Genomic DNA, 24,899 nt, shown 5'->3' with positions numbered 1-24,899 from the left:
GTAAGAACTGACCTAGCCAAAGTTGATCTTCCTGCCAATGAAAGAGTACGTTGATTCCAGGCATTTAAACGAGCTTGCATCCGATTTAAGATATAGCCAAACGTACTCTTTGTAACACGGCTATGACGAAGAGGAATACCCAAGTATTTACCCAAGTCATTTGTAGGAGAGTAGCCCATCAACTGGCTTAGATTCTGCACTCGGGTATGATTAACGTTTCTGGAGAAGAAGACTTTTGTTTTTTCCTTGCTAACCTTCTCACCAGAGCACCTGCAAAAACAATCAAGAATCTTATTAATAATAACAGCTTGCCCTTCTGTGGCTTCTGTAAAGAGCAGAAGATCATCTGCAAAAAATAGATGGGAAAGCAGTGGTCCCCTTCTATTCAATCTGATAGGCTTCCAAACGTCCTCTTGAACTGCTACATTAATCAAATGAGCAAGTCTTTCCATGCAAAGGATGAAAAGATAAGGAGACAAAGGATCTCCTTGACGAAGACCTTGATTAGGAGAAAATTCTGTCGTAGTTGATCCATTCCATAACAAATTCATTGTACATGACGAGACACAACACATGATCAGAGAAATAATATTCTCAGGCAAACCAACATCCACAAGCGTGTCTTTCAGAAACTCCCAAGAAATCTTGTCATAAGCCTTTTCTAAATCAACTTTGACAGTCATCCAACCCTTATCTCCTCTCTTTTTATTCATGGAATGGATGATTTCCTGAGCCACAATGATATTATCCGCTCCTTGTCTACCCTTAATAAAACCACATTGATTAGGCATAACCAAGTGAGCCATATGAAATTTCAGCCTATTAGCCACAATCTTAGTTACAGTCTTGTAAATAACATTACAAAGGCTAATAGGTCTGAAATCTTTAAGTAATTCAGGCACATCAATCTTAGGAATCAGACAAATCAAAGTTTGGTTAACCTCTTTGATATTATCCGGATGAAGGAACACACCTTTCACAAAAGAGATAACTGACTCACCCACCTTATCCCACTGAGATTGAAAGAAAAGAGCATTAAGCCCATCCTTCCCAGGCGACTTGTATGGACCAAAAGAGAAGACTACATCTCTGATCTCCTTACTGTTTGGCATAATACTCATCGTGTCTAAAGCATGCGCTTCAATAACTGGAAAAAAGCCACGAACTGGAAAAGCCGGTTTAGGTAATGGATCTTTTGTGTACAGATTTTCAAAGAAAGAAACAGCCATTTCCATTAAAACCTGTTGATCACCAATCCAAACTCCCTCAGAGTTTTTCAACGTATCTATGCGATTCCTCCTACGTCTGGCAACCGTCACAGAATGAAAGAAACGCGAGTTCCTATCTCCAAGAGCAAACCAATTCAATTTCGATCTTTGAAACCAAGTAATTTCCTCTTGAAGATAAATCTTGTCTAGTTCCCTCCATAGATCCTTTTGCAACATCTCAAGGCTATGACTGTACTGATAACTAAGACATCTATCAATACCTCTAATCCTTGCATGCAAATCATTCTTTCTTTTCAGAGCAATCCTATAAACATTTCTATGCCATTCCGAAGCATTAATCCGAAATGTCTCCATAGCATGCATCCAGTTTACATTGTTTGACCAACATCCATTAACCACCTCATGAAAAGTGCTCTCTGTTAACCAGGACGCTAGAAAACGGAAAGGACGCTCCCCTCTCGGATAAATAGCAGGTTGACCTTCCCATAATAACACTGGTCGATGATCTGAGCCAAAGAAAGGCAAGTTGAAAGCCACACGGTTAGGGAAAACCAAGTTCCAATTATCATTAGCGCAAACCCTATCAAGACGTTCCTGAAGATTTCTTCTTTGCCAAGTGAAAATAGGACCTTGATTGCCAATGTCAGACAAGCTACATTCATCTAAACAATCACGAAATTCCCTCATGCTATTCCAGTTATGCCCATTACCACCTAGCTTCTCATACTCATACAAATAAGTGTTAAAATCACCTGCTATCCCCCAAGCTGCATTCCTCATGGACTGATCAAACAGTGAAGACAGAATTTCCCACAGCTGAATACGTTCCTGTCTTCGCGGACTTGCATAAATAAAAGTCATGAACTCCTCTCTATTTTCTTTTACCCAACAAATTTTAGTATGGACAAGTTGGTGATGAGAAAAAAGAACATCCACTGAAACTTCATCAGTGTTCCAAAGCACCCAAATACCGCCAGAAAAACCAACAGCATCACGATGAAAGTGACCAGAAAAACCAAGACGCCGAATAGCTCTATCCGCCATAACACCACTCAATCTGGTTTCTAACAAAGCCATAACTTTAATACTGTATCTATGAGAAAGATCCCGAATTAGAGGCGGAAAACTCCTTTTCCCAGCCCCTCTACAATTCCAGGTCAAAATATTCATAAAAACAATCTTAAATTTATCCGAACAGAAACCGGCCCTAAGAAAGAGCATTGGTATAGACCGAAGTCGCACCCAAAACGTCCAAATTATCCAAAGGGATAGAATCCTTGTGAGTTTGATAAAAATTCCTCATTAACGTAAGAGCATCTGGTGGTCTTCCATGTTTACCTCCATTATCCAAGCCACTAGAAGAAGGAAGAGTCACTTGCTGATCATTAACCACATGAGACGTCTTCCTCTGGAATTTAGATAAAGAAGGGTGCAAGACAATTTGTCTATCTTGGAAATCCTCCGACATATTCTTCTGAGAATCAAGTTTAAAATTATTCTTTTGAGATTCTGCACCTTTTGAAGCATTTAATCTGCCTTTGCTAATATTAGCATTCTGGACCAGCTGATGAACTTTAGCAGATGATGCAGTTGCTTTCTTCTTTTGGTTCTCTTTGAATTTTACTCCTTGACTTTGGACCTCTTTTCTCGACTTGCCCGCGGATAGGTTAGCAGATGGAGAAACTGTTTCCATTTGAATATCCTTTTTCACCAACGGTTCTTCATTATGAGCAATTAATTCCCCATGATTAATTCGTGTCAGACCAGATTCAATGCTGATTGAATCAATCACTGGAGAATCAGAAATAATTAAGATATTATTATCCTTTTGAGCCAACTCAGCAATAGCTTGAAATCTTGAACCTGATTGAATGACCTGTCTGTGATTAGGATGAGAATTGGAAACTGCCTTATTACGTAACGCTGCATTATTAACAACGCCAACTTGTCTCCTACCCGATGGTAATGATTCCTCCTTTGGTTGTGCTATGCTCCTTGATTCCTCCTTTGATTGTGCTATGCTCCTTGATTCCTCCTTTGATTGTGCTATGCTCCTTGATCGACGGTTACGTTGCACTAGCATCCAATTCCCAAACGGTTCCTCCTTCGCCAGAACATAATCTTTTTCCGGCTGCTTATGCACCACCGAGTCAGAAACTTCAGGAGAATAAGCCGTAGTATCTTGTTGAAGATTACTATGGGAACACTGATCCCTTCTATGCCCATACTTTCCACAAGCAAAACAAACTAAGTGGAGACCCTCATATCCAACATGGAAGATACGATCAGCAATCCGGAATTTGGACAAAAAGCCTTTCCTAAGATCAACTTCGACACAAATTCTAGCAAACTTTGCTCTCTCTGTAATATCACCTTCACCAGAATCACGTTTCCTGATAGAGTTCCTATCAATCTTCAATGTGCGACCAAAAATACTACCTATATTCCACAAATGATGAGAGGTATAGAATTCAATAGGAAGTCCTGGAATACGAATCCAAACTGCCAGCTTTCTGATCTCATCATCATAAGGATTAAAAAATGGACGCCACCGTTGAACTACCATATAATGATCAGCTATGATCCAAGGACCATCCTCCAAAACATGAGAGTAATCATTCTTATTTGAAAATCGGAACAAAAAGTAGTCATTCTCCATATCAATGAACTCATATGTGCCTGAGATATTCCACATTCTCAGTAAACGATTGAGTAAGAATCTAACTCCAACTTTCTTCCCCAGAAGTTTCACAATCACTACCTGTCTCCAAGGTCTGCAACCTTCTAAATGCAAGGCTTTTGGAAAAGAGTACGTTGGGCAAAAAGGATCCTCCTCACCATCAACCGTAACAAAGACCTCATCCCCTTCTTCTTCGTCCTCTTCCTTACGTAGTTTTTCTACCCAATCTTCCTCATCGCTATCAGCAACATGGGGTCCTCCATTAAAACCAAGAAGAGAATCTTTATATGACACCAACTTCCTGTTAGATGAATCATCTGACTCTTCCTTCTTTTTTCCCCCGTTGCTAGTCACATTCACCTGGATATCCTCCTCTGCCATGTGATCATCCATAGGTTGATCTTCCATAGCAGGGCCTTTAGGTTTTTTTGTGCTTCGATGGAGAAGATCTTCCTCCTCCGTCGTAGCATCTCTCGCCTCCTTGCTGGTTTCTCTCTCTTCACTCATCTCTATCTTTTCTCATTAAAAATTTGTTTTCTTTGTTTTTGAAAATTGTTTCTTATAATTATTTTTTACAGAATAAAAATTTCAATTTTCTTTTTTGATAATAAGTTTTTTAAACTTGACGATACTATGTTGCAACTGTGGCAGCGCCGGTGGCCACGAGGTGGCGGTTCAGGCAATGTTGGTGGCAGGCAGGCAGCCCTTGCAGTGATTTAAGGTGACGGTGGAGAATTCATATACTTGGGCCATGTTTATTGCATGTATACCTAAAACACAAAACGAAATACACTTGGGCCTGTTTGTTTTTATTTTTGAAAATGATTTCTTGTTTTCATAAAGTAAACACAATCCAAAACTTTATACTTTTAGTTACCTATGTTTTTTTTTCTTTTTTTTAAAAAAAATTCACTAATTTCTATGTGGTTTACTCAAGAATTATTTATGTCCTTGCACCTTTGATTTGCAAGATAGTATGTTTTATTACCATATATGCTCATGTGGTTTTTTATTTTTTACAAACAATATGAACATATGTGAAAAATAAAAAATCACAGGACATAGGTGATTATGAAGCAAATTATAAGAGTATTGGTGAATTTTTTCCTTTTTTTTATTATATTGTTGTTTTTGGAACTTTATTCATTTTTTTTTGGTTTCCCAATATCTTTTAGCCTATAGCCAAAGCAGATCCCTTAGAGGACCCAAGATCACTGAAGTAGGTATAATCTCTCTCAACAAAGTAGTTTTTATATACATACGGTCATGAATCAAATCCTTATCAACATGCTAAATGGACCCAACTATCTATCAACTGTATCGGTGCTGGGTTTTGTTGGTACAAAAACTGTTTTTAGAATAAAATAACAAAGGGTAATACAATTAGGGTTCGTCGTTTCTCCTTTTGCTGCTGATGAGAAAAGTTGCAGCAGATTATTAACACTAGGATACGGGACCGTATCCTGGCCTAAAAAAAAATACATCATGATCCGGACCCGTATTCTGATAAAAATAAGTGTTGCTGCACTTTTTCCCATCTGCAGTGACATGAGAGCTATTAAAGCCATACAATTATCATGTAATAGGAAAACAATGTTGCTTCCAAAGAGAAAAAATCAGGAGAGAGAAGAGAAAATGAGGTGAGACTAAATTTTCCTTTGGAACCCATCTATGAATATGTCAGCAGGAAAGTGACATTATTTTTCTGTTAGATGATAATTGTATTACCCAATAAGAAAACACATTTTATAATTATATATTCTCACTTTAAAGTTTAAACCGGCACGCTATTCGAGTCGAAGATCATTAACTGGAATATGATTAGCACCTTTTCCGAACTAATAGTTTGCATATATATAAGAACGTTCAAAATATAATTTCATCATCTAAAATTTCAAAAAAAAAAAAAAAAAATTCAAAATTAGCTTCTTCATAGTTATTCATTACCTTTAAGAGGGTTGTTTTCTTTAAAATAGATTAAAATATGTTGGGAGTTATTCCTCCTTCAATGCTTGGCTCAAGTCGCAAGAGGTTGGAACTCTCCATTTTGATGCAAGGCTCAAGGGTCGTAACCTTTGAGTGGTTTAATATCTTTTCATAAATAAAGGTGCAAGGCTCAAGGGACACATGTGGTTCAATATCTTGAATCATCTCCCCCTATATAAGCTTGTAGTTTGTGAGGTTTAGATATATGAGAAAAATATGAAATAGGAAAAAGAATCTAAATACCTCTTTAAGGAAGTTTGATATTACCACCATACTTGGTGAAGTTTTGATTGTACTTTTTTTTTTTTGTAATAAGTTTTGATTGTACTTTTAGTGAAAGGCTATGAATGTTTAATTGTTGTAACTCATTATTCTTAGACTATGAATGTTTAATTGTTGTAACCCATTATTCTTAGGCTATGAATGTTTAATTGTTGTAATCCATTATTCTTATAGTAGAAGTTTGACTCTGGACTAGTGTCTATGGGAGAAGGTTGTGGGTTTTTACTTCTTCAACGTGTTCTTCTCTATCTCTCTCCTCTTCCATTTTACTAGTTCGCTTTCGCAATCGATTTGAGGGTCCGACTTGACCCAACAAAATGTAACATATTTACAATTCCCATGGATGAGTTTTTATTATATAGTCTTCCTAATTCATCCTGGCTTAATGAATTTTTATTTTATGCTTGATTTTAAGTTATATATTTGTTTTGGTAAATATGTCTTGTCCATTGTCACGGACTCTGTTGGGAAATATTTAATATGCTTCAGGATCATCTAATGATTTGGTGTTCTCTCTCACAACACTAATTTTTTCTTTCTTTTTTTATCTCTGTTATTTTTTTTCTTTTCCAATTTTATCCTTTCATTTACACTAAGGAACCACCTAAAAAATAGTGGTCCCGGACCACAATAAATTCTCTCCCTCTGTTGTCATACATCACCTACAGTTTTCATTAAAGTTATTAAACATTAAAATTAATTAAATGTATGAGATCACTTGCAGTTTTAAAAGAACAATTGTTGAGGATCTTGATCAGAAATGCTATATATATGTGTGACGGGAAAATTGCTCTTTAAAACGTTTAAAGAATTGGACTTTCAAATAAAGGTTTTAAATTTTTTGAATAGATCTTCATCAAAGAAAGACAACCAAACACCTTTGGTAGCTTGTAAATCAAACGGGAATTAATTAATTGCATAGGCCATGAATGATTATCAATTTTGCAGGCTACATACCGATTAATAGAGAAATGCAAAATAAGATCTAAATTTCTAGCATTAACCTACAAAACTCTTGCATTTGATCCTCAGGTAAATCAAGGCATATATTAAGACCTCCTTCATGTTGTGACCCTGGCAAAAGCATGACCAAACCAGGCTTAACTGCAAGTGGAGTGGCACATTTTAGTTTACCCCATGCAAAAAGTTGCTCCTCTAGGCCCAATCTCCACCATGCAACCAAGGAGAAACTATCATCATTGCAAGGAAACCCTTTATTCACCTCTAACCAATCTATACCTGACTTAATGTACTCATCATCCAATCTTTCAATCCCTTCTTGCACTTTCCTTATGTGACAAGCATCTTCTAATTCCATGAGCTCCTTCACAGTTGCTCTTGCAAAGCCAGGAACCAATGCATTACCTGCAAACCCATTTGGAAGTTCAGGAACAATCCTTTTCCTAACATCTACTGGGAACAACATTGTGGATACTTTATCTTTTGGCATCTTTGTTGCAATACTTCTTGCCTTCCATATTTTTGCAGCAACAACTTGAAAAGTGGTGCTGGTCTTCAAGTTGCTATCCTTGAGAGCTTTCTTTTTGAAGCTGGCAATTTGTTGTGGTGATAAATAAAGCATATGAATTTGATTATCTGCCATGGATTGTCTAACATTTGTACCACTTGTACCACGGATAGTGAAAGAGTTCTCTGTGTCAGAAGATTTTGAATACTCAAAATGTGGATGACTTATCATTGGAGGGTTTCTAGCTCTTAGCAGTGTCCTATCTGCATTAGGTACTACAATGAGGTCATCACCACTCGTTAATGCAGCCAAATTCACCTCAAAATCTCTTACTGATATCCCATCCAGTGTGCAATGGTTGTAGTGAGAAGCAAGTGCCAAACTTCCACATCCAAACTGTGTTAGCTGTCATAAGCAATAAATAAGGTAATTTAACTTTGAGCACTTATGTTATGTATCCTTGATTAAAATTATTTGGGGGGCAAGGGAACAAAAAAAAGCCAAAGTTTTGTGTGTTTAAACTGATGAGAACATTTACCTGTAAGGATACAAGGGGCTTTTCTTTCAGGTCAGTTTCTTCTTTGCCCTCTTCATGTAAGAAAACAACTAATTCCCTTAACTCGGGATTAGGTGCAGAAATAACACCAAAGTCACTCAATTTCTTAGTAGTTTTTGCAGCAGCAACCACAATACCAGCATCATTACAGTCTATTTCAAACCGATGATTCTCCTCCAAACTTGGCACTAGCCTACCAGCCATAAAGTAATAATGCACAAGCATTTTGCTAAGTGCACTGTAAAATTTGCTACAAATATAAGAAAAGCTCATTTGGCTACTTGGAGGATCAAAAAAGGAGGCAGAATCTTGGAAAACAACAAGGGACAGGTCAATATTTGACAAGAACATTCTCTTAGAGGGTGTTGGTTGATCAGGAACAATTACAACTTTCTCAACTAGTTCTATGCTACCCATTGCATACAATAATATCCCTGGTTGAGCTTGTTCTAATACACAACCAGCAAAGATTATTACCCTCTATATATAATAAGTTTGCTCAGTGGTCAATAGTAAGTTAGTTACATTTATTATGAATTAATGAGGAATCTGCAAACAGAACATTTGCAGTGTAACTGTCAACTGTTATAATATGAATTAATACAAATGTTGACAGTTACATTTGCATTAATTCTGTTTCACAGTTATATTTGCACTTGTTATTATATACTTGTTATTATATGAATTAATGCAACTGTTATGATATGAATCAACTGTTGAAGTTGTTTTTTGTTTTTGTACTTCTGTTTTATTATTTATATTCATACGTTTGTTTTTTCTGTTAGTCTATTTATTTTCTGTTTAATTTCATTTTTGTATTTATGTATTATATAAATTATATGTTTGTTTATTTTTTCTGGTTTTTTAGTTAGACTATTTATTTTCTGTTTATTTTTTTATGACTTTATTTTCATATTTTTTTTCCTATTACTTTTGGTTTGATTATTTTATTTTTTAATGTTTGTTTTATTTTCTGGTAAAAATATATAAATTTGTAAGAAGAAAGATAATAGTTCTAAGTTAAGCATTTACTCTTGCTATTAATGTAGTGAATATTATTTTATTAGAAGATCAAAATTAGCTGCTAACTTATCGCTTTTATTGTTTTTTTTTCTCTAATATCATTATGAATTTTTTTTAACAATTTGGTGTAAATTTTAGAAAACAATCAGAGTAGGATAAAAAAATATTACACTAAACTACCAAAAAAATAATATTACACTATAAAAGTCTTATTCCTATCATAATTTTTTTTACAAAGGTAAAATAGACAGGTTTAATTTAATTTTTAATAGAATTAAGAGATCGAGTAAATAAAAAAAATCATAGCATAAATGATAAAAAAAATAAAGTAAAGTTCAAAAAACCTAATACAAGTTTACTATAGAATCACTTAACTTGTTTCTCAAAATTTTAAATTATTTATATTTTTATTTAAAGTTTTTTATCATTTATCTCCTTAGTTAATTTTTTTTTATTATTTACCTTCCTAATATAGGGAGTAAGTGACAAATTTTTTTAAAATTAAAAGTATAAATAATTTAAAATTTTAGAAAGAGAATAAATGATTATGACTTATGAGCATTGTTTTAAAATCCGGCTCGGACCGATCGGGTCGACCCGAGACTCGGTGACCTGGTGGGTTTCCCGGTCCGAGCGGGTAGTTGGACCGTTTCTACAGTCAATCCGGATTGGACCGGATGACCCGGCCGAAACGCGGCGACCTGGTGACCCGGTTGACCCAGGTTAGACCGGTTATTCTTTTTTTTTTTGGTAAATTTTTTATTTATTTATAAGAACTCTTGAATTAAATCATATTCATATTTTATAATGAATATAATTAAAAATAAGGTGAAAATAATAAGGTATTTTAGATTAGTGCAGTTCGTTTACGTAATTTAGTTACATCTTGTAATGATCTCATGAAGTTAAGTGGTGATAAACATTGGTAGTCTCATGATCTCATCTCAACGGTGAACAATTTTTTTTAGTGTAAATTTCATGCATACTATTTGTTATCATGATAATGGTGACACTTTTTTCTTAGTGTATATTTCATGCATACTATTTGTTATCATGTTTTAATTTATCCGTATCATGTCAAGCACAAAAGGTGCATTTAACTTATATTGTAATTTTAATCAAATATTAGGATATGGTCTAGAGCTAGAAGCTTAAAAGTATAATATTTGCTATCATTGAAAATCAATTAATATTTTGAAGCTCATTGATAGTTTTTTTATGTGAATATTTTTTTAATATAAGTAATATTTTTAATATATGAACAGTAAATCCGGTTCAACCCGGTTGAACCAATGACCCAGTATCTCGACCGGTCCGAATTTTAAAACACTATTTATGAGTAAACTTGTAAGGGTTTGTTTTTTCTTTTCTTTTTTAAGTTTTCCAAAAAATAAAATAAAATAACCGTAGAATGATAAGTGAAGAAAAACATAGTGGGTTTCAAAACTTTTTCCCCAAAATGAAATTCCAGCATCTCGTCGAAGAATGGAGGAAGAAACAGAAGCACAGGGACAAAAGTGAATCGAAGATATGATTATGAAAGGTTCTCCGAAAAACGGTAACAACAACAAGTAAACAACGTTAACTTCAGTGTTTTGGAATGCTTTGTAGGACTAGATATGGTGCTTTTTCTATCACTAATCGTCTTTTTATGCTCTCTGCATCCTTTCATAACTCTTCATCTTCCAAAACTCACCCTAATTTCACAAACCCAGAAACCATTTCCTCCAAATCTCTTGTACCAACAAAACCCACTTCCTTCCCTCATCTTTCCCACAAGACAACATCTTCTCATGTTGTTACCACTTGCTCTTTGCTTTGTGACCATCTCTCTTGCACAAGTGACACTAACATTGATGCTGTTTTGAATCGTTACAAGGGAGAGTTAAGTTCCAACCTTGTGCTTGGGGTTTTGATGCGATACAAGCACTTGGGTAGGGCTAAGACCTTGAAATTCTTTTCATGGGCAGGGACTCAGATGGGTTTTCAGTTTGATGATTCTGTGGTTGAGTACATGGCTGATTTCTTGGGTAGGAGGAAGCTCTTTGATGATATCAAGTGTTTGTTCATGACAGTGTCATCTCAAAAGGGTCGAGTTTCGTGTAAGGCATTGTCTATTTGTATCAGGTTTTTGGGTAGGCAAGGGAGAATCAATGAAGCATTGTCCTTGTTTGAGGAAATGGAAACGTTATTTGGGTGTAAGGCTGATAATCTTGTGTATAATAATATGCTTTATGTGCTCTGCAAGAAGCAATCATCTTGTGAGATGATTGAGCTTGCACTTACAATTTTTCACAAGATGGAATCACCTGATACATATTCCTGTAGTAACATGATTGTTGGTCTTTGTAAACTTGGTAGATTAGAGACAGCTCTTGAAATTTTTGGCCAAATGGACAAGATTGGTGTGCTTCCCACTCGTTCTGCGCTCAACATGCTTATTGGGGAGTTGTGCTTGATGAGTGCAAAAGAAGGGTATGTTGAGAAGGTAAGAGTGAGGAATACTCGTAGACCATATACTATATTAGTTCCTAATATGGGAGGAAATAGGGGTGCAATTCAGCCTGCAGTTGCAATATTTTGGGCAGTTTTTAATTCCGGCTTATTGCCTAGTACTTTTGTTGTAGTCAAGCTATTGTTAGAGCTTTGTCGCATAGGTGATACAGAAGAAGCTGTTGCAGTGTTGAGGATTGTTGAGGAAAGGAAGCTAACTTGCATTGAAGAGGGATACTCAGTTGTTATGAAGGCATTATGCGAACACCGCCGAGTGGATGAAGCTAGTAATTTGTTTGGAAGAATGTTAGCCCGTGGATTAAAGCCGAAGTTGGTTGTTTACAATTCTGTTATATCCATGCTTTGTAAATTGGGAAATTTGAACCATGCTACTGGGGTCTTTGAAATAATGAACAAGAATAGATGCCTTCCTGATACTTTAACGTACACTGCCTTGATCCATGCTCATGGTGAGGGTAAGAACTGGAGAGTTGCTTATGACTTATTAATGGAAATGTTGGGTTTGGCCTGGATTCCACATTTTCACACTTACAATTTAGTAGACAGTCTTTTGAGAGAGCATGATCAGTTGGATCTATGCCTTAAATTGGAAAGAAAATTGGAGAACCAGAAGTTGCAGAAGCTGTGTAAGCGGGGTGAACTAGATGCTGCTTATGAGAAAACAAAATCAATGCTTGAAAAGGGTATTCATTTATCCGCTTATGCTAGAGACGCATTTCAAAATGTGTTTCAGAAGTGTGGCAAGTTAAAAATAGCACATCAGTTACTGGAAAAGACTCAAAGAGTTCAGGAGCCTGAGGAGATTAAAAGAAATTAACTAGTTATGAACAAAAATATATATCCATTTGTTATTGGAACAATTTTGGGTTTGTAGTTGATATTTCTCTGTTTTAATTTATTCACACAATTTTTACGTTAACCTACTAGTTTCAGTTTTAGTTTGTACTGTGTCTTCTGAAGTCTTTACATTGTCGGGTCATTAAACCTTCTCGAGTCTTCCAAGTTTATTATAGCGAATTAAATAAAGAAAAGAAAGGTCATAACCCAAGAATTCTAGAATTCTAAATTCTTCTCCATGCAAGTTCCTTATTCCAACTTATTTTGCTCTTCAATTCTTCACTTACCCAAGGATGTCTGTTAACATGTTTTTGCTGTATTTGGGTATTGTGCCAGAATCCTTCTCTATAGACTATTTCAATACATTTTTTTGTTTGTCCATTTTGTTGACATATAATTTTACCGGTAGTTTGTGTTGGGTTAATAACAACTTCTATTTGCGAAAGCGAAGTAAATCTGTAAGATGGGAAAATAAAGAAGTAGAAGAAAAACACACACATAGAACACAACAATTTTAACGTGGAATACCCTTCAATGTGAGGAGTAAAAACCACGAGACCACTAAATCCAAGAAAACTTTCACTATGAAAGTATGATTACAACAATGATCTCTTTAGTACAAGACTAGAAGTTTACACACAAATACTTCATCCACTAAGAATGGTTTATAATACTTTTATCTCTCACTTGAAGGATTTCTTTCTCACATAAGTGGTGGAACTCTCTTTCTCTTCTAAGAGGAACTCTCTCTCTCTCTAGATTGCTTGCATTGAACAAATGTAATCTGCCCCTATATATAGTACTTCGGGTGGTTGCTAACAAGATATCTTAAAATCATAGATTATTTTGTTGCCTAGCATATCAGCTCCACTTTGAGCATAATATGCTACTGCTCCGCCTAATATGCTGTATGTATGCCTAATAACATCCAATCGAAATAGCTGCTACCAATCAACATGTTGACAAATTGGAATGAAAAAGAAAAAAGAGCTTCAACAATTTCGGCTCCCTCACTTTGCTTACTTGAAGTTGCTGCTAGCGTCACATATAATCCAAGAGGAAAAATCCAACAAATCTCCCCCTTTCCGACTTAATTAGACGGGGTTATATGTCGGCACCTTTGCAGCAATCTTCGAACTTCAATGCTCGAATCGTCTTGGTCATCATGTCTGATGGGCTTCCACAAGTGGGCTGTTCTCAAATAGAGCCTTATAAGAAGATATATCAAAGGAAGGGCAGCAAGGGAAAGGAGGAAGGGAGCAAACTAGTGGCACGTGAACAGCAGGAAAATAAGGGAGAGTTGGTTATAAAAAATGCCACATGGCAGGCTGTGAATGGAGAGGAATTAGTGGAAGGGGGGATGGAAAATGCAAGGGAAAGAGAGCAGATATAGTGTGCGAGGAAACGGTTAAAGGGTATGAGATTTGTATTGAGCTTTTAGAGGGGTTGGCTATTGAGGCAGGGGCAGTCTCTTAGCTGGGGAAAATCTGGAACACTCAAGCGGGTAGTTCATTTACGGATAGTTGTTTTTTTCTGATTCAATTAAGGTCCATAGAATGGCACCATTGTAATGCTGCAATTTCTGTTTGTAGCTTTTCAGCAATATATGAGGTTTTCAGTATTAATTTCCCTTCTTGTTGAGCTATTTTCTGTGTTTAATTACTGGTGCCATTAATGTCTGACCAATTTAGGTCGATATGCACCTTGTCGAGCTACAAAAACTTCTCTCCTATTACATCTCGAATCCAATGGTAGCGCACATCAATGTGCTTTGACCATGCATAAAAGTTGAGTACTTTGCTAAGTGTATAGCACTCTGGTTATCACACTTCAACACATACTTCTCTTGATTATGGCCAAGCTCTTGTAGGAACCTCTTCATCCACACTAGCTCCTTGTAAGCTTCAGTTGCAACAAAATACTTGACTTCGTTAGTAGACAAGGCAACACACTTCTGGAGTTTGAACTGCTAGGAAATGGCTTTCCCTGCAAAAGCAGTCATGTAACCTGTGGTTGACTTCCTCAAGTCGCCATCTCCACCCAAGTCTATCCGAGTAGGCTTCTAACTCAGGTTTTCCTGTCCCATAGCACAAATATTTATTTACTGTACCTTTGAGATATTTGAATATCCATTTGACAACATCCCAATCCTCCCTACCTGGATTTGATAGAAATTGGCTTATAATCCCGACTGCATGAGCAAGGTTGGGCCTCGTACTTATCATGGCATACATAAGACTGCATACAACTGAATGATATGGGACCTTTGACATCTCATCTCATCTCTTTCTTCGTCACTTCTTGGACCTTGCTTTTGACTCCACTTGAAGTGTCCAGCTAGAGGAGTACTAACTATCTTGGATTGATCCATGTTGAACCTCTTCAGAATTTTCTTTATGTACTTCTCCTGGAATAACCACCGCAACTTCTTTGAACGATAATGGTGTAGCACCTCATATCATGGTGCGTCATCTAGTTCCTCTGATGTTGCAATTCGTGTTTACAGGTTCTCTCTATAAGTTTATTTTGGACAAGTGCAGTACTGTGTAATACTGTACATGTTATATATAGTGTCTGGGATGGTGTCTCTTGTTCTTTTCCATGGTGGTACGGAGGCAGCATCAAATCCTGCTATTTCAATTTTAATTTGTGTAATACTGTATGATCACACCTTTGCAATTATGTAACGGTAAGGCTGCGTACAAGGATTTTCTCCACCCCACACTCGCTAGTCGGGTTTAACGGGGAGTGGTTAATACTGTGTAATACTGTATAATGGGATAGCTTGTGTGTTTAATTTTTTTTTTGTTTAATTTGTGCATTTTCTTTTGTTTGTTTTTCATCCTTTTGATGTATAATAAAAGGGAAAAACTACTCAGTTTTCTCTCCTACACACCCTTCGATAACCGTGTTACTTTTTTCTTTTCTTTTCTTTTATTTTTTCAGGCGGTGGAGCTCACAAATTTATCTCTATGATATGAAGATAACTATCTCCTTTAACATGAGATTAATAAAACCCATAAATAAAAGATTCAATTTAAATTATTACTAGCTTCTAGTTCAACGTCAACATTAACATTACGGAGAATAAAGACTTAGCGCAGTAATTTCGGCAAAAAAATTAATGTAATGTTTTTTAATAAAATAATTACGCATTTATTATCGTTTTGAAAATAATTACGGATCTATTGCACAATGTGACATCACTTTTAGGCGTCACATGTGACGCCCCAATGGGGCGTCTCTCATGACGTGTTGCACGTGTCATATTTTTTCCAAAAATAATAATAATTTAATCATAAAACTTCTGAAGGCCATAACTTTTGACTCGGGTATCCAATTCAGGTAATTCTTTTTTGATTCCACATAAATTTTCAAGATCTACACAATGACATCTCATTTGATATATTTTATTTCTCACAAACATAATTTAAATTTAAATCAGATAATCCTTCTTCCTTAGAGATTTAGAATATTTATTTAATTATTTCCTTTATTAATACAGATTTTTCAAATTGATTTTTGAGTTTAAATCACAAATCAAATCTTTATTTTATTTTTCTCATTAATAATAATTGTTACTTTTAATTTAAATCACAAACTAAATTTTTTTTGTAATAAAAATAATTTTTTTATTTTTTAAATTAAATGACACATCAAATCTTGATTTATTTTTTATATTAAATCACAAACGCAGAACTCAGAGGTTTCTGAGTTTAAAAATGTGACATGTGGCAACACTTGACATGTTACCAATCACGTCTAAATTGGGTTTCAATCAAGAGGCGATCACGCCTAATTTAGGTAATTTTATTTTTGAAAAACATTCATAAGCCATCATTAATTTTAGACCACGAGTAATACCCCAGAAGCTTATAACATTAATCATTAATTTCAAAAATAATATCCTTCTTCCTTAGAGATTTAGAATATTTATTTAATTATTTTCTTTATTTCTACAGATTTTTCAAATTGATTTTGTAGTTTAAATCACAAATCAAATCTTTATTTTGTTTTCCTTATTAATAATAATTTTTATTTTATTTTTAATTTAAATCACAAACCAAATTTTTGTTATAATAACAAAATTTATTATAAAAAAAATTTAAATCACAAATCAAAATGTTATTTATTTATTTATATTAAATCGCAAATCCAGAACTCAGAGGCTTCTGAGTTTAACCGCTCTTATAATACCATTTTTGCAAATTAAAATTGTGTTTGTGAGTAATAAAATATTTCAAATGAGATGTCATTGCGTAGATCTCGAAAAGTTATATGGAATCAAAAAAAGAATTACCTGGATTGGATACCCGAATCAAAAGTTATGACCTTCAGAAGTTTTATGATTAAATTATTTTTTTTTTTGGAAAAAAATTATGACACGTGTCAACACCTTATGAGAGACGTCTCATTGGGGTGAGACGCCTAAATGAGGCGTCACATGTGACGCTCAAAAAGAGCCACATTGTGCAATAGATCCGTAATAATTCTAAAACTGTAATAAAGACATAATTATTTTATATAAAAGCATTAAATTAATTTTTTTCCCATTAATTTCCCTAAAAAAGAACCTCAGCTAATGGTAATAATAATCTAGCGGACACAGACTAGGAAAATGGGGATACAGTGAATAATACACCTGTAAATCTTGCTCAATTTTATCCAACTAAATAGCATGTAAAAAGTCAGGATCAGTCTTGGCAATCAACAAGGATAACGCTGATGTCCTGGATAACTTATTAAATATATATAGCAACCAGCAATGGCTTTCATGATTCTCCTCATCATGTAACAAATGTTCAATATAACTAGATAAGGAAGGAAAAAAAAATTAAAATAAAAACATAATCCTAGATTTAATGTGGGATTTTGGTTCACATGGAACTTTTTTCACCTCCTACTATATCCACCATCTATCAAATTCTGCCTTTTCAGCTTCCGCGTTAATTTGATTCATCATCTCGTTCCCGCACTGCATACACTACAAAAAAATGCTATTTAGCCACATTTAAAAATGTGGCAAACATTGATAAAAAATGTGGCTAACAAAGTTTACCACATTTTCATTAAATGTGGTTAAAAGAGGTGTTGCAATAATTTAGCCACATTATTTGATTCATTTTGCCACATTTTGATTGAGTGTGGTAGCCTATTTTTAGCCACAATTATTGTTAATTTAGCCACTTTATAAATGTGGTTAAACTGTATAGTTTGCCACAATAAAAAAATGTGGCTAATTATGTCTGAAATTTTTTTTTACCACATTCATGAATGTGCTAAATATATGAATTTTTTAATTAAAAATATTTCAAATTTAACAAATATTTTACATCTATAAAGAAAATAATTGAAGAATTTAACAAATATTTAAGCAAAATAGTGAATACGATGGAACATGAACCAAACTCATACGAGCTAATCAAGTTTTAAGTTTGTTTATTGATATCATTGAAGAATTTATACAAGACACCAAATTTTAAGTTCATATGAGCTAATCAAGTTTTCTACTAATATTACATAAGGGAAATAATTGTCAAATAAAACTATTTAGAAATTTGTCATGGAATGTCTATACAAAAAATCATCTTCTCTGTTTACTAAAGAAAAAAAATCATCTTCTTTCATGTAGTCATGCACATCCTAGTCCTTTGAAGAGTTATCTACTCTATCACACCTGCACCAAAAAATAAAAAAATAGGAGGAAATGGTCAGTGTGTTCCTTTTAGAAGATATGCAAGAGAACAAATTAGCCCAAATGGGAGAATATTAAAAAAAAATATGTGGGCAATATAAATTAATTAATTTTTTATTTTAAAATTAACCGGGTTAATAGATATTCCAATTATATTATTTTGACTAGCCCATTGTGATCATATTGAGTTGGGCTTATGAAATCTGTTAATATTGGGTCTAGTTGGACAGTAACGTAGGCTTTAGTTTGACCCTAGTTTTCCACGATAGATGGACCCAGTGGACACAAACTCTTTTCGGGGTATTTGGCTAGATCCCCTCTCTAGCCTATTTATATTGGGGTAAAATCCTATGAACCGTTATACTCTTATCGTTGAGGCTGCCATTTTCGAAATAGGTCATAGAGATGAAGATATTGGCATGTTGTCCCTTCTTTCCTGCGACTTTATGATGGTCCAACAAGGTACGCACAATCCCAATTTTAATTTCATATTGTTTGGTATTTTGTAATCATATACATGATTAAAATCGTGGGCACGTAAAATGATCTCTTAGTTATTAACTCGATAGAATCATTTTCAAAATAAAATGATTTTCAAAATAATATTAAATTAATTAATATAGCCCAAGTGGGAGAATATTAGAAAATTTTCTTTATATGGGCAATATAAATTAATTAGTTTTCTATTTTTAAAATTAATTAGGTTAATGGATATTCCAATTGTATTATTTTGACTAGCCCATTGTGATCATATTGAGTTGTGCTTATGGCATCTGTTAGTATTGGGCCTAGTTTGGCAGCAATGTATGCTTTAGTTTGATCCTAGTTTTTCATGATGGATAGACCCAGTGGACACAAACTATTTTCAGGATATTTGGCTAGATCCCTTCTCTAACCTATTTATATTGGGGTAAAATCCTATGAGCCGTCGTGCTCTCATCGTTGAGGCTACCATTTTCGGAATAGGTCATAGAGATGAAGATTTTAGCATGTTGTCCCTTCTTTCCTGCGACTTTATGATGGTCTAACATGGTACACACAATTTCAATTTTAATTTCATATTGTTTGGTATTTGGTAATCATATACATGATTAAGAATTTTTAAATCTTTCAAAATAATCATTTTAACAAGTAATAAGTAATAACTCATTATTATAGAAAGCTAGTTTCACCGTAATATGAATATTCTCGGCTGGAACATAATTGCACCTCTGCATGCTCAACCCAATATGTGATTTATCCCACACAAAAAAACAAACAAACCATTCTTGTGTAAGTTACAATTTGATAATCAGAAGAATGCACCATCTTTATGGGTCTCCATATCTCCACCTCTGCATGCTCAACCAAGTAAGAATAACTTGTTTTGAGATAGACTCAACCAGCAGAGTCCTGTGGAGACCAATTGGGACCTTCACGTTGGCAGGTTTTCAAAATTGTTAATAGTTTTTTTTTTTTTTTTTTTTAAAAAAAAGAATTGTGGTAAGTTTTGCCATGGCTGGGTTTTACCTGATTGGATTTTTAGACACGAACTAAAATTATTTTCTTATTATTTCCCAGCTCCGCTACTCTCGTGTGTAAGGAAATTTCTACAATATTACTGTCTTACCTACTTTTCTATACATCCCTCCAATACAAATTAAACACCTATACTGATTGATGACATGGAAAAGAAAAAAATATATAATAAAAACAAGTGTTTAATTTTCAACGGCAGTAGTACATACTATTGTTGTACCAAAGATGAGCTCCGTGTGTAGATTATCTTTTTGAAACTAGCTTAGTTGTTGCCAAAGTTATTTTTAAAATAAAAAAACCTTTAAAAAATAATTATTTCTTCTATATAATCATTTTCCTTGTTCATGCAAATATAATACTTTTCCAATTTAAAGAAAGCTTTTTCTAAGACTTAAAAAAAAAGCTACCTATATCTATATATATATATATATATATATATATATATATATATATATATATATATATATGGGAAATCACTTCTGCTATGAATGCAGAAGTGATTTTCTACTGCCACACACTCATCATCATTTTTTCTTTATTTTTATTTCTATTTTACTTTTTAAAAATGGTGGGGTCCACAATACTTTTGGGTCAGCTGCAAACTCTCAAATTTTGCAGTCACAGCAGAATTGCAAAGCCCATATATATATAAGATTGAGTTAATTTTTTTTAAAATTATCATAAAAAAATACTTACATATACTGAAAAAAAAATTATAATAATATTTTTTCTTTATTTTTTATTTTATATAAACAACTTATGTGTAAATGTTAAATTTTATATATTAACTTGAATCAAAATACATATAAATGTTAAGATTAAAAGCCGAAACACACTAGACTTATATGTAAATGTTAAATTTTGTACATTAACTTAAATCAAAATGCTACAAATTTAATATAAAAAAACAAATTATAATAATACTTTTTCTTTATTTTTTATTTTATATAAACAGCTTAGGTGTAAATGTTAAATTTTATATATTAACTTGAATCAAAATACATACAAATGTTAAGATTAAAAGCCGAAACACACTGGACTATATGTAAATGTTAAATTTTGTACATTAACTTAAATCAAAATGCATACAAATTTTAAGATTAAAAGCCGAAACACACTCGGTTGTGTGGCCCTTCTACCAAAAAAAAAGAAGAAGAAAAAAAACCGATACGTACTGGGCTCAGATATAGTTATCGAATTTTGAATAAATATTTTATTTCAAGGGATCATTTTTTTATGTTGCGTGAGAAAAAATAATTTTCCAGCAAACACAATTCTTATATAGAATTCACTTTAATTTTTTTTCTCTCCCCTATTCTCTACTCTCTGTTCCTTGTGTGTCTGAAAGATTGTTTTTTTCTTATGCAATATAAAAAAAATCCCTTTTATTTCACTTTATAAAATTATAGTTATTTTAAATTAATTTATTTCATAATTAAAAAATTCTATTAAAAACCTTTTTTTAAATTAAAACATCGATAGTTCATAAGACGGGAACTTAATTGTGATACTATATATACACTAACATACACCATACCATAACCGTAACACAAATGGAAGCAAAAACAAGAATCTAAGCTTACTTTGCATTATTCAAGAAAACGAGGAAGCACTCCTAATTTGTCTAAAATATGAAAAACTAGAAGCGTTACTAATCTTAATCCCAGAAAAAAATCAAGGAGATATAAATCACATTAAAGATTTCGAACAAATGCAGCGATGGAGCAACCAACTCCGTACAAAACCCCCCCCAAAAAAAAAAAAACGTGCTACACTATGGCTTTTGCACCACACTCAACTTATTTGACTTGTAATGCACATTAATGTTTAGCAAAAAAAATTCCCAAGAAATACACAACGTTATCCATTTAGAGATTTACATGAGTTTTGATTCAAATCATGGAACTCGATATACAAGAACAAATACATAAAAAAATGGAAACCAAAATTTGATATTTTCAATAAGCATAGATCAATAGCATTGATGTCAATTGCGATGGAGATATATACATTAGATACGTGTTTTCTTTTCCATCATTGAATATTAAAAGGAATTGAAATCGGACTGACACGCAGAAAATTCGAAATGACATTTTCAATTGACATTTACAAAATTCAAAACGTATTTTTTTAATTATCCAGCGATGTCAATAATTTATATATATATATTTATTTCCATTTTTGTATGGTCATGATTTCCCAAATTTAAAGTGAAAGCATTAAATATGGAAAATCATAACCATACAAAGGTAGAAATAAATATTAAATATTAAATTTAAGAAATCATGACCATACAAAGATGGAAATAAATATAACCGTTGGATCAACATAAACGATCTAACGGTGAGATTGACTGAGTGTCACATAACTTGGGTGTCACATAACTTGGGTGTCACAATATCCTATCCCTATATATATATATATATATATATATATATATATATATATATATATATATATATATATATATTATACCCTAAAATTTGAGAGATCTTAATATGTAAAACAAAAACATGAATTAATACATAAAGTTTCGACCTTTATAAAAAAAAACTTCAATTTCTTTGATTCAAAAACATGGATTTTATAATCATATATTAGCCCTAAAATTTGAGAGATCTTACTATGTAAAAACAAAAACATTCTTAATCAATTGAACAAAAAATAAACTTATGAATTAATACATAAAGTTTCGACCTTTATAAAAAAAACTTCAATTTCTTTGATTCAAGAGCATGACTTTTATAATCATATATATGTGGCTCTGATACCAAATGATAGAATTATTTTAACCCTAAATCTTGTATATAATTATAAAATACAAGACAATATGAAATCAAAAATCAAAATTAAGATTGTGCGTACCTTGGTGAACCGGCCATTAGCATAATACCAACCTGATAAAGAACGGGACCTTGATCTCAAACGTGAACGAGGAGGAGATATTAAAGGAGATTTAACTGATGAACGCTGCGAAGACTTAACTTGATCTCGAATGTGATCTCGACTGTGATGGCTACGACTGCCGACTATAGCTCTGGTCTCGTGCTGATAATGTGTTGTATTGTCACATTACAATGGAACGTATTCGGGTTGTATTGTCACACTACAATGATGCCTTATTTATAGGTTCGGAAAACATGAAAGCTACGATAACTGAAATTATTCTCCAATAGCCATAATGTCTCCAACAGCCATAACGTCTCCAACAGTCATAACGGTTATTGGACAACCAATAAATTATTTATAACAAAATAATATTTCTTTTCTTTATTTTTATTTTTATTTTTATTTTATATAAACAGCTTATATGTAACTATTAAATTTTGTATATAATCTTAAATCAAAATATACGAAATGATAGGATTAAAAGCTAAGACACAATACCTGTCTTATTTTATTTTTTTTCTTTACAGGGATTTGGAAACATCTCATTTTTTATTTTATTTTTCATCCTAATTTTTCATTCACTTTCTTCATCAAATCAAAATAAACTTTGAAATTATAAGTCAAAAAATATTTACAATTTATTAGTTGTCCAATGTAATTTTTTTTTTAGCGAAAACCACAAGACAAACATATATAACAAGTGTATAACTTTCAATAAAATTAGTGCATTACCCGTGCGATGCACGGAAAAAAAAAATTCACTTTATATTGAGAGAAAATGGACACCGATATAAACATGAAACAAAATTTATATGTTTTTTGAAGCGTCCGAACTTCATAAACATTCGCAAGTACAGCCACACTATGCAAAAATTATAGAATTACTATTTTATTGAGTTTAATATAAATATTTGAGATATTTTATATTTCTTTACAAAAATGATGGGTATTATAAGTTTAACTTCATTTTTTTGTTAAATTATTGAATATTAAATATAATATACACTACATAAAATAAAATTATTATTTAATATCAAAACATGTCCTAACGTATTGAAATATAATAATTTTCAGAATTATCATGTCGGAGTGTCATATCGTGTCGTGTTTCGTGTCCTATGTACGTGGCGGTTAGTTTTTCTCTTTCAGAAAATTTGTAGAATAAGATAACATATTTAAAAAATAAATTAAAAGTATAAAAATTAAATAAATAAAAAATTATCGCTTTAAAAAATAATAAAGATATAGGTTATTCTATCTACTTTTTTGGAGAGTGGTAGGCAAAGATAGGCAGAAAGAGAGGTAGGTAGAATGACCTCTCTCTATATACATATATGAAATTTTCATGTGTTTTTTATGAAATTTTCATGTGATCTTTATTTGCATTATTTCATGTGTTATTAATGAAAATATTATTTCATGTGATCTTTGTGAATAAAATTTTTTCTTTTATATTTTAATTTGGTTTGGGCCTACAAATTTTAGTTTGCAACTTGTGTTAGGCTTTTTAGTTTTCTATAGTAGGCCAGTCAAATGTAACACCCCGCGTTGACCCGGTTTGTTATTGGTATTAAGCGCAGCTAATATTAATTACTTGCGGCGGAAACAACGTTAGACTTATTAAGTGAAAAATGCGGATAAACTCTTTCCTTTTTCCTACGTGTTACAATTTGCATAATTAATCTTACATTTACCTATTAATCGTTCACTTGTAATGTCCGTTGATATCAGAATTTATCCACTAATTATTTTATTTATCATAATTAACCATTCACTAATTAATTATTCATTTCATGCCAAATTTAAGTTTTCCCTCCCATTGTTTGTCTCCTGTTTTTGTATGATTTGCTTCTTCTGCATGGCTTCTTAATGTATGATTTGCTTCTTTTTTATCTTATGTATCATCAAACTTGAATAAAATTTGAGTAGCATTCGCAAAAAGTGATTTGAAAGAACATATTTTTATTTGATGTAGCATTCTCAGACTAAAAATAGTGACTATTACTTGGCTAATATTATTAGACTCGTCATAAACTTACGTTTCCATACTTGCTTGCATTGAATTTTTTTTGCTCTGCCTTTCATATTGTTCAAGTTTAAATTTCATGGTTATTGCTGTATTTATTTCTTACAGAATATGTTAGTGGCTCGGATAAACTTGAGGATGACTCTCAGCAAAAGCTACGTTCTTTTCACTCTTATAGCCATCAAGATGGTAAGAG

The 24,899-nt window shown here is 33.0% G+C and overlaps 2 protein-coding genes across 2 annotated transcripts; one reads left to right on the top strand and one right to left on the bottom strand.

The window, feature by feature from the left end:
- Window positions 1-7,162: 7,162 nt before the first annotated feature.
- LOC133296902 (acyltransferase GLAUCE-like) lies at window positions 7,163-8,618 on the bottom strand. The gene is made up of 2 exons (XM_061495948.1): window positions 8,184-8,618; window positions 7,163-8,050 (listed from the first exon to the last, which is right to left on the bottom strand). The coding sequence occupies exons 1-2, from the start codon at window positions 8,616-8,618 to the stop codon at window positions 7,163-7,165; spliced, it is 1,323 nt and encodes a 440-aa protein (XP_061351932.1).
- Window positions 8,619-10,552: 1,934 nt separating this feature from the next.
- LOC133296904 (putative pentatricopeptide repeat-containing protein At5g59900) lies at window positions 10,553-12,595 on the top strand. The gene is made up of 2 exons (XM_061495950.1): window positions 10,553-10,782; window positions 10,940-12,595. The coding sequence occupies exons 1-2, from the start codon at window positions 10,755-10,757 to the stop codon at window positions 12,553-12,555; spliced, it is 1,644 nt and encodes a 547-aa protein (XP_061351934.1). The 5' UTR covers window positions 10,553-10,754; the 3' UTR covers window positions 12,556-12,595.
- Window positions 12,596-24,899: the final 12,304 nt, after the last annotated feature.

This window comes from Gastrolobium bilobum, unplaced genomic scaffold (genome assembly GCF_033153095.1).
Source record: "Gastrolobium bilobum isolate Gb01-03AN ecotype WA unplaced genomic scaffold, APGP_CSIRO_Gbil_v1 utg8008, whole genome shotgun sequence".
Lineage (NCBI taxonomy): Eukaryota > Viridiplantae > Streptophyta > Magnoliopsida > Fabales > Fabaceae > Gastrolobium > Gastrolobium bilobum.
The sequence above is the reverse complement of the archived record's forward strand: the minus strand, read 5'-3'. Positions and strand labels throughout refer to the sequence as shown.